The 16,826-nt window shown below is 38.3% G+C and overlaps 1 protein-coding gene across 1 annotated transcript in view; it reads right to left on the reverse strand.

Annotated features, from left to right (window-relative positions):
• The window catches only part of DACH1 (dachshund family transcription factor 1), a gene marked incomplete at its 5' end in the record, with an annotated part of 684,310 nt that overhangs the window by 165,260 nt on the left and 502,224 nt on the right, over window positions 1-16,826 (reverse strand). Inside the window, 2 exons of the mRNA XM_019523822.1 lie at window positions 7,327-7,461; window positions 12,897-13,032. Coding sequence (XP_019379367.1) covers window positions 7,327-7,461; window positions 12,897-13,032 — 271 coding nt within the window. The remainder of the gene's footprint in view (window positions 1-7,326; window positions 7,462-12,896; window positions 13,033-16,826) is intronic.

The raw sequence follows: 16,826 nt of genomic DNA on the forward strand, positions 1-16,826 counted from the left end.
CCCCTCCACTTTCTCCCTGCCAATGCTTTCCTTGCTTTCCTCACTGCTTACACTCTTCCAGTTATTTCCCTGGTGTGGAAGTGGCAGGGGAATGAATGTAAAAGGACCCTCAAATAATTTGGTTATATACATGGGGAATTATAACAAATTTATACTTTTCCATGCACATAAGTAATTATTTGGGGGGTCCTCTTAAATTCAAGGGTCTCTCAAATTTAGGTAAATATAGCATGTTCCAAATTGTGATAGTAGTAGTGACTCAGATTCTGAAACCTTATACTATTTCACTGAAAAAAATCTGACAAAGAAATGTAGAGATACTGGAGGAGGAAAAGTAAAATGGAGTATATTAGACTCAAATAAGAGTGTGGCAGAAAAGAGTAAGTAAATAAAATGGTATTCAGGCTGCCTAGGACTAAGCTATGTCAAATTTGCAACTCTAAGTAGATAAAATGAGGGGCATGTGTGCACAACACTTTAGAGCGGGTTAAATGCTTTTGCACACACATGATGTTGGTGTGTGCACATGTTGGCAGCATATCGCACAGTAATTCCAGCTGCTATAGCAAATTCAGTGGTGTAATATGCCTCTAGTTGTAACAATTATTCTCTCTTCCCCTACTCAATTTAGGGCTGATTAAACCCCTGTGTCATACGTACACCCAAACTTACCTGCTTTTCCGGCAGCAGGGAGGGGAGGGTGAGCTGCTGGTGGGTGGAGCGGTCCCTGGGCTGCTGGGGTGGGCTGGTGCTTCCCTCCACGACAGCAGCAGACCACCCCCCAGGATGCACCTGCCCACAGGGACCTAGCTCAGGTGGTGCTGTCCCCTACCTGGTGCTCTCCTACCTTGGGGGTCTTTAAGAGAAGGATGGATAGGCATCTGGCTGGGGTCATCTGACCCTAGCACTCTTTCCTGCCTAGCCAGGGGGTAGGCCTCAATGATCTGTTGTGGTCCCTTCTGACCCTAGCATCTATGAAACTATAAATGACTTGGGATGAAGCAAACTAAAACTTCTCTGAGGAGTTTTAGTTTGCTGCCCTACAGCCATGGAGTGCAACACCAGGCTCCAAGCAGCTCAGGGGCTCTACAACAAGACCTGCAGGTAGCCTGGCAGTAGCCCGGGAAGGCAGGCTCCTCCCAAGAAGAAAAAAAAAAACCCATGAGCCTGATCTTCCCCCTCTCCATCCCCCTCCCTCCCCCCCGGAGCCTGCCTGCCGGCACAGTGGCTTCTCCGAGCCAGGTGCCTTTGAATAGGTGCTGCCTGGGGGAAGGTCCGCCGCTGTGGAGGGAAGCACCAGCCCCCCAGCAGCCCAGGGACCGCTCTTCCTGCCAGCAGCTTGCCCTCCACTCCCTGACACCAGAAAAGCAGGTAAATTTGGGTGTGTGCACAACACAGGGGTTTAATCAGCCCTAAACTGAGTAGGGGAAGAGAGAACACCTGTTACAACTACAGTATAATGTATGTACTTATAGTTATAAACATGTTCTGTTAAATATGAAAATGAAATACATATTTAACAAATTAAAATACTTAGTTAAAATAATAAATAAACATTAAATGAGTAGGGCAAGATGGTTTGCGGATACAACTTTATCCCCAAGGCAACTCCATGAGACTATTCTCATAAAGTTTTTTGTTTTTTTTCATGTGTAAAACTGTAGTCTGACCAGGGACATAACCTATGTTCCTGAATCTTTGTTTGCTGTCTTCACTTGAAGACAGTGCCATTAAAAGAGAATGAATGTTGCTACCAGAATTTTATTTTTGTTCTTAACTTTTAGAAATGATAATTTGCTTTTTTGAGGACTGGCTAAAGGTGATTACATTTCTAGTTGAATTACTGGAACATTTAAATAAGTTCCTGCTTGGCATTCAGTATAGTGGAGTTGTTAAATGATTTTTTTTTTCTTTTTCAAGGTAGGTGCCATAAATGTAGGACACAAATTGATTGGATATCTGGAATTGTTCACATCAAGATAGAGGGGCACAAAATTTGTATTTGCATATACTGAAGAAGTTGCATAAAATATATTCACATAAAGTGAAAACAATTATTGGGAATGTTTAATATGCAAGTTTCTGATTGTGATATACTTGAATTACAAGTGCAAGAGCATTTTAAAAGAGGTTCATATGGATCACATGAAAAGCACTTACAATAGTTCCATTAATACTAAGGTTAAAACAAATTTCTAATGGGAATAGTTTAGATTTTGTGGTGAAGGTAGTGAATATTTTATCACAGAAACTGAAGTGAGCATACACAGTTTTCAACAGTAGAGTGTCCTTTCCATAACACCTCAAATAGCGTATTCAATTTAAAATGTAAGAATGACATTCAGGCTTCATTTACTATTGGTGTCAATCTAAAAAATATAAATTGATGCAGATAGAGGATTCTAATCTGATGCCCTAGGGCCAGATCCAATAAAGGACTTAGGCATCTAAAAGCCAGACATTTCAGCATCTGACTTTCAGGCACTTGGCTCCAAACTGGAATCTCAAACTCTACACTCCATACAAAATTGATGGTGAGGGTTGTGCACTTCAGAATCATATCCAAAACATTCAACATGTTGAGCAGGGAACTGCCTAAAGATAGCATGCTCAAAATGCACTTGCCTAGAGCTAGCCAGTAGGGAAATGCTGAGGACACAGGTGAGGCATAAATGCCTCCTCTCCCAGATATTTCCTTGGCTGAGGGAAGACACCTTCATTCACTCTGCAACTCTACCTCAAAGGTCAGCAACTATCCTTTTCTTTGGAAAAGTTGAGCAGGCATACTCTTGTATTGTAAAGGCAGCTAGAAGAGGTGATGATTAATCAATGCTTCTTTTATTACCTGCCACAGTTCTGAGTCAACTTAAGCACTGAGTTGACAAGAGCTGCATTAGTCTTTTCTGCATTACCCAATACAAACCTCCACCACGGTATAATAACGCCTTTTTGTGAAATCATACTTAATTTTTTAAGGATACATGTATCATGAAAGGATATCTAATGTGCAAGCTGCCAAGATGAGGACAACTTGTCTTGATGTTGACTGCTGTCAAGTATTTAAACTACCCTCCTTCCTAGGATCATTTGCAATTTTGCAGTACATTTTCAGTGAATCTGGAAAAACTGTTACCTTCTGATGATCGAGAAGATGGACAAAAAATGTAGAATAATTTACTTTCCTAAGGTATCAGGTAAAAGCTGTCTTGAGAACAGGTGCTCCTCCTATTTTGCTATTAAAGCATTTATTGCTACAAGTATTGCTCTAGGTCTGATCGAACCTATCCACTGATTTTAATAAGCTTTAGATCAGTCCCATGCAGAGGCATACTTACTAAGTTTTGTGTACTGGCCTCGAATCCTTCTTCACCACCCTGCTTCTCTGTCCTTGAACCACAACTTTTCAGCTCCCAAGTAACTTGCTACCACACCAGCCCTCCCTGCTCTGTGCTGGGGGCTGCTTTATCATTCTCATGCCATCCCATTGCAGATACCTCTCTTTACTTGCAACACTGATTCCAGTTACCACCAACTGCTAGGAAGGGGCAGTAAGAGTAGTAAGGGCAGCAGTGTAGTTCAGAGCTGCAGAGTTGTAGTTCAGGTACAGAGGAACGCAGGGAGCAGGTGAATATATACCAGGGAGGCCTTCACTTCCACAGGCAGAGGGGACTTGGGTCACACCATCAGAACTTGTCCCCATAACTAGTACCCCAGTCATCCATCATTAATTACACTACATGTCTCAGAGAATCAACTCCAAGTCCCATAGAAGTAACAGCATATTGATTTCAATAGGAGTTGGGGTCATTCAACCATTTGGGGTGTAAGGCCCCAAGACTGAATAGACTTTAGAGGTCCACATGACAGAATTAATTAAATGACTGAAAAACTGGTTTAAAAAATCCCAGACTTATTAGTCATTATTCCTTTTTTGTTTCCACCATATTAAAATAAACCGATTCTTTCTGCTAAGAATAACAGTTCTGGCTAACCAAATGTTTTAAAGAAATCCAGACAGATCACACCACTTTGGAATGGACAAATTAAATGAGCAAAAAACCAGCTGCACATGCACTGCATCTATAATCATTATGCTATACAACACAGCTACAGGAGAGGTAGATTAGCTCTTTTTTGCCAAGGATACAGGATGATTCTTCTCCTTGACCCAGCCCATCAGTTAAATGACGACTGGCCCCTTCTGGCTTTACTTATACCTACTTAAAATGTAATGTGTCTATTACTTTTCACTACTAAAACTTTGTCTCCCATTTAAATTTCCCATTGATTTTAATTAAATTCTCCCTAAGCTCAGGACCTTGAAGAGCTTCTTGTTTTTTAAAAAAATAGAGCTGGGGACAAAAAGGAAAGAGACAGAGGCTTTTTCACCAGGTGGGATTTCCCAAGTTCTCACAGCTGTAATTAAAAGTCGTTCTAGTTCTAGCTGATAGATTGACACAAATGTGTCTCAGAAGAAAATAAAGTAATGCATAAATGCTTAATGACTCATTCAAAACTTCTGCTTTTTTTTTTTTTAAGTCAGATTATAAGGACAACATTTTCAAGCCTAAGAATATACATGCCTGAGTTGGTTTTGTTTGCATTTTTTAATATAATAATTACTATTTGACTCAGTAGAAGTGATAAAAGAAAGCTGAATATTTGAACTGCAGGGCCATAGTGAGACAAACAGATAATTACTATCTTCAAAAATATAGACATTTTCATAGATTTCACAGATTTCATAGACATTAGGGCTGGAAGGGACCTCGGAAGATCATCCAGTCCAGCCCCATGCCTGAAGGGCAGGAAGTCAGCTGGGGTCACAGGATCCAAAATAAGCATCCAATTTGCTCTTGAAGGTGTTCAATGAAGGTGCTTGAACCACCTTCGATGGCAGGCTGTTCCAGACCTTGGGGGCTTCTGAAATTCTTCCTTATGTCCAGCCTGAAATGGTCTTGTAGTAGTTTATGACCATGCGACCTCATCATCCCTTGGGGTGCTCTGGTGAACAAACGCTCCCCCAGATACTGGTGGTCACCCCGATAAACTTATAGGTGGCCATCAGATCACCCCTGAGCCTGCGCTTTTCCAGGCTAAAGAGCCCCATGGCTCTCAGCCTGTCATCGTAAGGTCTGCTTTCCTGACCTCTGATCATGTGCGTGGCTCTTCTCTGGACTGTAACTGAAATCACTTGTTTTAATACAGATAAGTTTAGTATTAAAGTTACAGCACTGGTATGAAAGACATGATAAATGTAGTCATGACAGAAAACAATTTTTAATTTAGTATACCCTATCAATCTAGATAGCCCATGAATATTTACCATAAATTCAATAGGCTGAAACAGAGGGAGAAAGAGAAGGAAAAATAGATGGTTTGACCTAAACAATGACTGCTGAAGAAATAAAATCCTTAGGAGTTTCAATGACACCAGATTTAATAGCTACCTTGAACTGGTGATGGCACGGAGAGATACATTTGTGGTAACACTAAAAACAAAAGTCATCATTTTAAGAGAGAAATCTTGTATATATGACAACAATAAGTGCCACACTGTGTTGGTTTTACCAGGTTAACTACACTACACTGGGAAAATATGGGCTGAAATTAAAACATTTACAAAATTCAAAACAATTTGATCACATCATACTTCTCAGCAGGGATACCATTTGCAGGGCTGAGTGAGGGCACATAAGAAGTTAAATCAGGTTGTGTGTGCAATGAAGCAAAATTAATAAAAGAAATGTTGTTTCCATTAATTTTTAGGGTAATCTTATTAAAAATACCACATGTCCAAAATGGAACTGTCCAGATTTTAATTTTCTTCCCCTATCTCAAAGTTCAAACACAGAACTGAGAAGGTAACCTCTCATACCTATTAAAATAGAACACAGAGTGTCCTGTTCTTTAATCTTTCTTGTTAACACACATTTTTTTTCCAGCTGTACTGCAGTGACAGCCTTCTTTGCTCAGTTCATTCAAAAGACCTGATTTCTCCTGATTCTCCTATGCTAAAGAATATTTTTATTAAAGGAAACTCTTATTTCTAGTCCCTCTACCAATGACACTATTTTCCCACTTTGTAAAGATTACTAAATGCTTTATGTAGTTTAAATGAGAACTTTGTGCAAATCATATTTTTAAATCTGGAAGAATTGCCTTATTACTTCACTAGCAGAGACAGGGGAATTAGGCATGTTAGTCCAGAGTCAGACAGAAGACAGTATAGATCTGCACCTTTAGACCAGGTACAGCCATTACACTTTTATTGGTATAAGTGATTGAAAACTGGTCTATAACCATAAGAGAACAGAACAAAAATTAGGTGCACATAGGCTGGTTTAACAATGGTGGAACCCAGTCTAATGGTGCCACCACCCCTGTCCCCTCCATCAAAGGGCAAATGTGTGTTCTGTTCACTATTGATCTAAACTACACTGCTTACAGAAAACCCTGCAACTTTGATTCCACTTCGGACTTTCTTAATGTCTGTACCTAGCTTCTTAGACTAACTAAATCAGATACACAGCATAAACTTTCATAAGCAGAGGGCTTATTTCATCAGAGACTGAAGAAATAAACCCTCTGCTTATGGAAGCTTATGCTATACATCTGATTTAATTAGTCTATAAAGGTGCAAATCTATCCTGGCTTCTAACTTAATATTTCAGTTATATAGAGAATTGAATAAATTTGTGTACTCAACATGATGATATGCTAACTTGATCAATATAAACATTAATAGACTATTAATCTAGATCAGACATTTGCACTCATTTAGTCGATCAAATTTAAAATAAATCTCACAATATCTACCAGATTTGGTTTTTTTTGCTGTTGGCTAGTGTAAAGCCAGGTATTAACCTTGCTTTTTTCTTTACAGGGCTTAATTTTTATGTGTTGTCATATCAGAAAAATCAGATCACCAAAGTGCATCACAAGATGATGGACTTTAGGCAGCATATATTTCATTGGAGAACTATAGTTGCAACAATTGCCTAACAGTGTTCTTAGCTCTCATTAAAATACTATTAAAGAATCAATCATTTAGCTAGACCATGAGGAATTAGTTTAGGCCAACATTTGTTGTACTTATCCTTTCTTCCTTCTTTACAGCTTTTGTTATAAAGCATAGTCCATATTAGTCTAGGTGATAGACCAGGGGGACCCCAAAAAATCCATGGTCCCATCAAGATTTCACTTATTCCACAACACACTATTATTAAAGCAATATTTAATAATAATCTTATTATGTAGCCACCAATATCTGGGCCATAACCTTTGCTTTTTATTACAATAGGAAGAATATCACATTCGTTTTACCTTTTTCAATGTGTATTCTTTTTGTCTCATGCCCAACCTCATGACCAGCCAGATCACCCTCTTTAGGACCAGGTAGGACGTTAGGTGACAAACCCATTAGCATCTGATTCATGGAGAGCCCATTCTGATGGACAGCTGCTAGAGACACATATGAAAACAAAGACAATAATAATATTAAACCCCCACACAAACAAACCTACAGTTATTTCTTTTTGTATTTTTGTATGCAATGTTCTAGATTCGATTCTACCTACTAGGCATATCTAGATGGAATTAGGCACCTAAGTGTGATTCTATTCCATCCTGCTTGAGTTTCTGAAAAAATAATACTAGTGGTGAATGGGTCTTCCTCTTCCTCCCTGTGTTTTTAGTGACTCAATCTTAAGGAAAAGGGTGACTCTTACTAACATTATTGAATTAATAGATTTTCAGGGATTTGAACAGGGTAGAATAAAAACACACTTTGGTGTTTCGGTCCAGTTACATGCCTAATAGATGGGATAGAATCTAGCCCTATCTGTCTCAATCATCCAAGAAAACTAATAACACCAAAGTGATATCAAAATTCTTTCAGAGATAACCCCCTTTTTGTATTATTGCTCTTTCTTCAATGGTTCATTTAAAAAATATTGGCTTTGGTAACTTTGTTCCCTCCCTCCCTCTCCCCCTTGAGTATTTAAAAACATTCTGAAAAAGAATGAAAGGCAATGAAATGCCAAGAAATTGAGAAATGTCTTGAGAAAAGAATAAGGGCTTATTTGCATTAAGTGGTATAAAGGCAACAAAATGGGAACAAACTGAGAAATGTCTTCAGAGACAAATAAGGTCTTATTTGTATTAAGTGGTATAAAGTTTCTATGTATCAGCACACTAAATGCCACAAACTAAAGACCTACTTGTGAAACCTCTTTTTTTAAAAAAATACACACCAGAGGATAATAATATTACATGGTAGGAGGACTGAACATATAGTTTAGGTCTTTTCCACACATATCTTCTGTTGCCTGTATTCAGCACAGTTCAGGCACAGCTCACATAAACCTGAGAAACCCATATAATCCAGATGTGCAAGAGGATGATGCCTTCTGTGAGAAAATTCCTCAATGCCTTCTCAGGTCTGATCCCCATCTATGTAGGAACCATCTTGTTTTTGTTGCCTCCCAACCCCCATGAGAAAATAGTTATCAGAGCTGGATATAGAGTGGCAAAAGGAAGAAGGTATATATTTTATTTTAAAATAAATTAATAAATTGCTAAGCTGGTACAATGCCAAGGGACCCTATTACCCTGATTCTTAAGGGGGCTAGTGTTGGCAGATTTTGCCCCTCACTGCTCGGAGGCAAGTTTAAAAGGCTATACTTCCTAAATTAAAGTTCATTGATTGTCATGGAACTGGGAAAATTTAAGGCTGGCTGGGTCTGGGTTGTATTTTCTTCAGACACAAACACACTTCTGCAGTTGAATAGGCTTGATTAACCCATTTAAATGGTCATCCTCAGACTATGATTTTTATTGAACTATAAAAATATCTTTCCAACTCTGAGACGAATTGACAGTAGCAGGGCAGAGATGATGGCTGAGGGGTCATAACTAACAGCGTTGTCCAGTGGTTACACAAGGGAAATCAAATCTTTGGAATACAGAATAAAGAATAATTCCTGCAAATTGGGAGTTTGGGAAAGTCATAGAATTTGTAACACCCCCCAAAACTACAGAGGCTAGTTATTCTGAATGAGGTCCTAAATTTCTCCACAAGAAAAAGGCTCTCACAGGGATAACCAGCTTTTCTTTTGGCATTCACAGAACATATCTCACATCAACCTCTGTCCCAAAATGAAATAAAGTTAACCAATTAAGCTGTACTATATAACTCAAAGCTTTCAAATGCTGTGGTAAAATTTATATACGGAATAAAGGGAGAATCTGGGAGCTAAATAATATGACCTTCCTTAAAGGAAAACCGCAGCCATTTCATCAGCTTAGCAACAAGAAACATCTAAGATAAACACTTCTTACCCTGAATACATTTTGAAATGCATGCAGAAGAAAGGGTTATAATTATCCATTGTGTTGGTTGAGGTAATCTTACTAAAGAATTTCGTACTCCGGCCAAATAAGAGTCTAAAATGTAGTGAAATATTTTTAACATATTGTGGACTCATTTTTAAATATGCAGTGATTAAAAAAAAGTTAAGAAGTTAATGCTGGATATAAAGTAAGCTGGTGCAACTTCACTGAAGGTAGTAAGTTGCCCCATCAGCATTAGGTATAAATTTAGTCATGAAATCTCTTTATATTGGGCACATCTACATGAGATGTTTACTTTGGAGTTGTCTAATTAACTATGCAGTAAAGTCTCAGCATCTATACATGTGGCCTCATTAGACCACAGTAAGCCAATTAACTCCACTGTAGGTTAGTACTTGTAAACAGAAGTACTATCCTGAAGCAGCACTACTTAGTGCACCACAATGCACGTGTAGACACTGATGGACACGACTGGGGCACAAGGGTGCTTCAGTGTGGGAGCTGTCTGCTGGCTAGCCCCACAGTGAAGCACCTTTGTGTCCCCACCAGCCCCCTCCACATGTTGAACCAAGTCAGAGTAGCGGGAAGACCTCCCGGGGCCCCTGCCAGACAGGGCTGCTCTGACTTGGCATAATGTGCTGTGGTTCTGGGTGCAAGTGTAAATGCAGCACCTGGGAGCAATAAGCTCCTGCGTGAACTGCACCACAGTTTATTCAGGTGCATTAATTTCATGTGTAGATGCACCCACGTGAGCCTATGTACACATTTAATTAATGAGAATCAATAAACTCCAGAGCAATTTGAGCCAGGATAAACTACTCCAGGCACACCATCTACACATGTGCACAGGACAGCAGCAATTTGAGCCAGGGTAGAGCAGTCCTGGGCTGGAAGAGGATACAGGGGGTCAGGTCCAGGCAGAAGTGTCAGGTGGCGGAGGGGCTGGCTGGGGCATGAGAGTGCTGAAAGCACAAAGCCAAATGGCTAGGCTGCAGGCAAGAGTCTGACCCCCAGCTGGCTGGACTGACCTATGCTTGTGGTCAGCATCTACACATACATTTAATTACAGTATATTACCTTGTTGTAAGATAATACTGTCCTTGACAGTACTACCTTGCTGCAGCACTAATTAGTTTATTGTGCCCTAATATTGTCACACGTGTAGACAGTGACACTATTCTGCAGCTAAGTAGCCTACTCTGCAGTAAAGTGCACGTGTAGATGTGGCTACTGAAAACCACTTAAAACCTAATACAGTGTATATAGGAAAAAGTATTACTTTGTTTAAATCAGTGGTTTTCAATCATTTTTATACTCAAGGCCCCTGGAAAGGAGAAAAAGGGAAAAGATATCCTCAGGAGAGGATATCTGCTTATCTCTTCTCTCCCAACAGCACCTTTCAAAGGCTGTCAGAGCACTCCATGGTGCCATGGTTCCCTGGTTGAGAATCACTGCTTTAAAAATTAGTGATTGTATTTTTGTGAGGATGCAAGAGACTTTGAAAAGGAAAACCTCAATAAAACTGGAAATATTTATAGTGATAAAACATGCTATTATAGGAACTATTCTTAAATTTATCATTAATTTAAATTTCTAATTTTGTTAAGAATCAACTCCAGAGGGCCTGGCCCAGCATCAGTAAAGATAGCAGGAGTCTTTCAATTGACTTTAGGGGACACTGCAATAGGTTTATACAGCCTATTAAAAATAAAATTTTAAAATAAAAATTTAGTTTAGTGTCAATGTCAGAATACAAAACTTTAGTCTAGTTCTCATACTCCAAATAAAAGGCTGGGAAAGTAAGCAGTTTTATATAGTAACCAGGGAACCTGATTTTCTCCGATAAAAATAAAAGCCTCAATTTTCAGATTAAAAAAAGTAACCCAAAATCCACATTTGTCTGTGATTAAAATGAAACACCACTAATATATAGATATAGAGATATCTATGTCTATATCTATCTATATGGAGATAGATAGATAGATAGATCCCTATACCTATATTCTAATATTATAAAAGCCTAAATCTGTCTGTCTGTCTGTCTGTCCATAACACCTTATTCACACTCTGATTGGCTGACGGAAACAGCCAATCAGAGTGCTTCAAGCATGGGGGAGTGCTGCCATTGTTCCAAAGCCATGCTGAGAACTGGACAGAGGGTTGGGGAGCTGAGTTCAGCAGCGCTAGCCTTGGCTCCCCAACCCCACTCCCTGCAAGCAGTGCTGAGGACCAGACAGGGGGTGGGGGAGCTGAAGCCAGCAGCACTGGCCTCAGCTCCCCCACCCCAGTCCCTGCAGGAGGCAGAACAGCAGCAGCATGGGACATTAGAGGGTGGCATGCCATCCCTGTTCCACTCCATCCCACGTCATTCTTGATGGGCAATTGGCTAGAATAGAGATAGATAGATAGATATAGATAAATATAAATATAGATCTCTATCTATATCTAATATAGTGCTGTTTCATTTTAATCATGGAAAAATGTGGATTTTGGGTTACTTTTTTAAACCAAAAATTGGGGATTTTTTTCATCAAAGAAAACCAGGATCCAGCTTATTACCATTGAAAACATTTTTCATCTGTAAAAGAATGGAGCATTATTTTCATTGCCATCTACTTTCACAGGTGACTTTTTTAGAAAAAAGCCAGCTAACCTCTTATCTAACAAGCATCCCCAAAGTGCCATCCTAAATTTACACAGAAACCAAAATCTAAAGTATCTTCAAGCTAGGTGCCAAAGACCCCAGACTTGCTCTTTGCCCATTTCTATGCTGCAGTGATGTGTTGTCAGTATAAAATTCAGAAGCATAGCAATAATGAAAAGAAGGAGCAGTGTAGAATACATTTATTGTGGTATTAATAAAATAATCTTGGTTGAAAACCTCAATTTTCAGCCTGTTATACTAGAATATTTTAGAATCCTGGGTCTTTGCCATAAAATTTATATCCTGGACATAGAGGCTTGATAAAAATGGCATTACTTCAAGATACCATGGTCTACATTCACTCTATCCTTTGCAAGTCATGAGGTGATAATACCCCCATCATTATCTATTTTTATATTTATCAAATTTAAAAACTGAGGCCTGGTAATTGATTTCACTGAATTCTTGAATTATTTTTAAAGCAGTTTATCATGTAAGATGTCACTTCTAAAATTGTATCTATTAACAGAAGTATGATAGCAGGATTAAATAAAACTAAATTCCCTAAAATATCTATATATTTCCAGTTGCTATACACCCTGTTCTAAAACTTATCTAGGAAATTGCTTTCCAGCTGTAATTCTATATTTCATAGCTCATATCTTTATGTTTAATATGACATGATGGCAATTTGTATCAGTACCTGCTAATGTAGCATCAGACATTATGATACTGTAAACCAGAGAATATAATGTCCACAGATAGTTACTGCAGCTGAACTTCAGCACATTATATATAAGAACTACTTAAAATGAGTCCATTTTGATTTTTTTTAAAGAAAAGAACAGCTACAACTAATCAGATTTAAAGTGGTGACAAGCAAAAGAATGTGACATACGGATTCGGTCTGAAGAGCTCTCAGTCCGTGCAGGCGAGCTGGAAACACTGCTGCTTCTATGGGATGATGGATGGCTACCAGGTCTTCGACCCTCTTCAAGGGAAGGAGCAGGAGAAGGACTGTCTGGAACACGTTCCTATACCCCATAAAAAACCAAAAGAAGTTGAGCATCACAGCCCTCTTGCATATTGAATATAATTTTATACAATAGAATCTCCCTTTTATCTGCACGATCTCACTGCCTGAGTCCTGTTCCTGAGCAGCGGATGTTCACAGGAAGGCCCTCACACCTAAAACTCTAGAGTTTATAGAAAAGTATAAGACTTGATCATTCAGTCAGGTGTATAAACTGACTCTCTGAATGAGGCTTATTTTTAACAGTAGAGGTTTTATTTATAAAATATTATGTCACTGAGCTCTTTATTTCCTTTTGATTGCAGATACCACTACTGCTGAAAGATGTAATGTATTTATAAATAAATAAAAGATTGTAATAATTTTACTTTCACTGGGTGTATTTACACATGCACTTTACTGCAGAGTTGATTAATTAGCTCCACAGTAAAGTACTACAGTCTACACATGCACTGGAATTAGGGTGCAGTACATTAATTAACTCCACCAGGAACAATACTATCTTATGGCAAAGTCATTTACTGCACTGAAATGCACGTATAGATGGTGACAAGGTAGGAGCCAGATTCCTGCCTGACATCTAGCCACATGGCTCCACAGTTCTGCACCTTTGTGCCCCAGGCAGTCCTCCACCACCCACCACTGCCACTCAGAGCCCAGGGCTGTCCTCCTGAACCTACTGCTAGCCCAGGGTTACTCTGGCTCAGAAAATGCTGCTGTCTCAGGTACAGATGTAGACACTGCATCAGGAGCAGTTGACTCCAGCTCAAAGAGCTCTAGAGTTTATTACATTGCATTAACTGAATGTGTAGGTGCACCCACTAACTAGAATTCTGCCGCTCAATGTAGACAATATGAGGAATAAGACACTATTGAATGTAAAGGAATCACAATCCATACCTAAATATAAAATGACCAGAGTGGAAACATATTAACATACTCTAAGTTGGTTAAAAACATACAATTTTATGATTTTTAAGCAATGTATTTTTTAAAACTAATGTTAATGAGTCTACATATATGATAAAAAACAGCATATGTGAGGAATCTGTAATGGGGGTCAGTTTAAGTATCAAATACATATGATACTCTTGCCTCTTTAGAAAGAAAACAATAAGCAAAGAGCAGTAAACTTGGCTCTGGAGAACTATCCTTTTATGAAAATGCGGGGTCTTCTCTTGTAAACATTGAGCTTTCTCAGTAACCATCGCTTTCAAGGGCCTAAACATAGTTGATGTTAGCAAAGAAAAGAGTAGCTAATAAACATAAATAACAGTCTTGGGAGAGAGGTGGGACTGCTCAGAAAATAAGACCCAAAGGAGACATTTGCATGTGCACTTTAATGCAAATTAGCCTATTTTAATGTGCATTAAAACATCACTGAAATACCTTGCTATTTACTTTATGCACATTAAAATAGGTTAATGTGCATTAAGCATCACTTAAAACAGTTTTAAGTATTCTGACAGGTTGTGATCTTTGTGAGTTCTTTGAGAATTGTTTGATTACACTTTATAGTAAAAAACAGTGAAAAACAGGATCTGGCATTTACTGAGGGGGTTCCCTGAGTCTAATGAAGGAAGCCTTGAGTCTAAAAAAGTTGAGAACCACTGAAACACACATGAATATATATACACACACACACACAAACACACACACAATCAAACAATTCTCACAGTTGCTCTTTAGTTAATGAGCCTTAAAGCAGGCTAATGGGTGTTTTCTTAGAACTTCACAATGGAGGGTACTTTTACGTGTGCTTTGGGGGTAGGGAGGGCTGGCGCTTAATTGCAAGTGGGTCTTAGAACCGCTCTAATTAAAGTGCCACCATGCCTCATGTATCAGCATCCCTATGCTTGGGCTGCTGGAGTATGGAAACTACTACTCAATTAATCAAAACTGCTCTGACTTGCTGGAATTTCAGTGTTTGGAGCAGCCTCAGTGCTCATGTATAGGCACCCAGAGGTACCTCATTTAATGTGTATTAACTAAAGTGTGTTAATGTATGTGTAGATGCACCCACTAACAGACTTTTTATGCTCTAGAATATGAAAAAGTATCTAAGAACTAGTTAGACACTCTTTGTGATTATGAAAAGAATGGAGATATATTTTCTCTGTGGTCGCAGGGGGAAAGAATTTCAAACTGCATTAGAAGAAATTTAGTTGGAGATTAAGAAGACCTTTCTGATTATGAGGGAGGTCAAGTATTGGAATGGGCTTTTTCAGGACCTAAGAGACCAGGATGAAATCCTGAATTATTGAGGGGAATGAAAGTTTTGCCACTGAATTTACTAAAAACAGAAATTCACTGAATAGTTTCAAGAGAAGTGAGCTCCCAATCAGAATATAATGTGTTTAAATGTTAAATATGCTCAGTAGCTTACCGTCATGACTAACCATTCTGGTTAAATTACAGAACTTACATCTCCAGATGGCGTCTATATGGAAGTTACGTACTATAATAGATTTGTGTGTGCGTGCGTGCGTGCGTGCATGCGTGCGTGCGTGTGTGCGTGCGTGTGTGTGTGTGTGTGTATATATATATATATATTCATGTGTATTTCAGTGGTTCTCAACTTTTTTAGACTCAAGGTTTTCTTCATTAGGCTCAGGGAACCCCCTCAGAAAATGCCAGATCCTATTTTTCACTTTTTTTTTTTTACTATAAAATATATTTAAACAATTCCCAAGGAACTCACAAAGATCACAACCTGCCAGAATACTTTTGACAGTGTGGATTTCTATATGAAATCTCTTGGTTTATACATCATGTTTGTATACCTAACAGTGCTAACATTGTTTGGCACCCCACACCACTCTTGAAAGGGTCTCAAGAGACCCCAGGGTGTCAGGGCATTCTGGCTGAGAATCACTGATGTCTATGTATATATGAACTACCTGCTTTATCTATATATCTACATCTACATCTATATATCAATAAAGAACAAACACTTTTCTTAACAAGGCAAAATATTTATAAAAGTTTGCTATTCACTAAAGATGTTATTTATGTAAGAGATCTACTGAAAAAATCTCCATGTTTGGCTTGTCATAGATATTTTTAGCTGTACATTAATATTTTAATTTTCTTTCTTTGAAAATCATGATTTTTTAATAGATCTGGAGATACCTTTTTATAAAAAATAAAGTAAGTATAATATAACAATACAATTTGCATTTGTCTTAGGAGAGGACATGAAAAGCTGTCACTGGTAATTCATAGAAGCGTTTCATAGAAGGAGCACTCTCCTGTTTCTTATATCTCAAACTGCATTAGCAGTGACTTTGATTATCAGTATGCACAGTAGCCATATGAACATTTATTTTGTTGAATACATTCCAAAGAAAATTAACAACATGTCTATCTATACTAATCAATAAAACTTTTCAGGATACATTCCCATAAATGTTTGCTGTACTTGCTACTGGGATTGCAGAGGGTTTCAATACCCTATTAATGGAGTAGGTGAAGACCTCTGAAAACAATGTATCAAGACATCTAACTGGATTCTATTTTAATAGTCTTTATTTTTTAAGTTAAAACACTGATGAGAAAAGTTTAACTGCATCATAGCTCTAGGCTTATTATTGAGTTTGATTGTGTTTACATGCCCATGAACTAAGTAGTCAAGTGGAGGATTATAATTTAGATGTTTTCAGAATACAATAGATTTATTTCTTTAGATTTAGGAGGATTTAAGCATGCACAGGGTGCAGCTTTGGTATAAATTGGAACACAGCATATTTAATCATTTCATTTAATATATAATTTCACTGTTTGGCATACAATGTA

This window comes from Gavialis gangeticus, unplaced genomic scaffold (genome assembly GCF_001723915.1).
Source record: "Gavialis gangeticus isolate Ggan-Ray unplaced genomic scaffold, GavGan_comp1, whole genome shotgun sequence".
NCBI classification, from domain to species: Eukaryota; Metazoa; Chordata; order Crocodylia; family Gavialidae; genus Gavialis; species Gavialis gangeticus.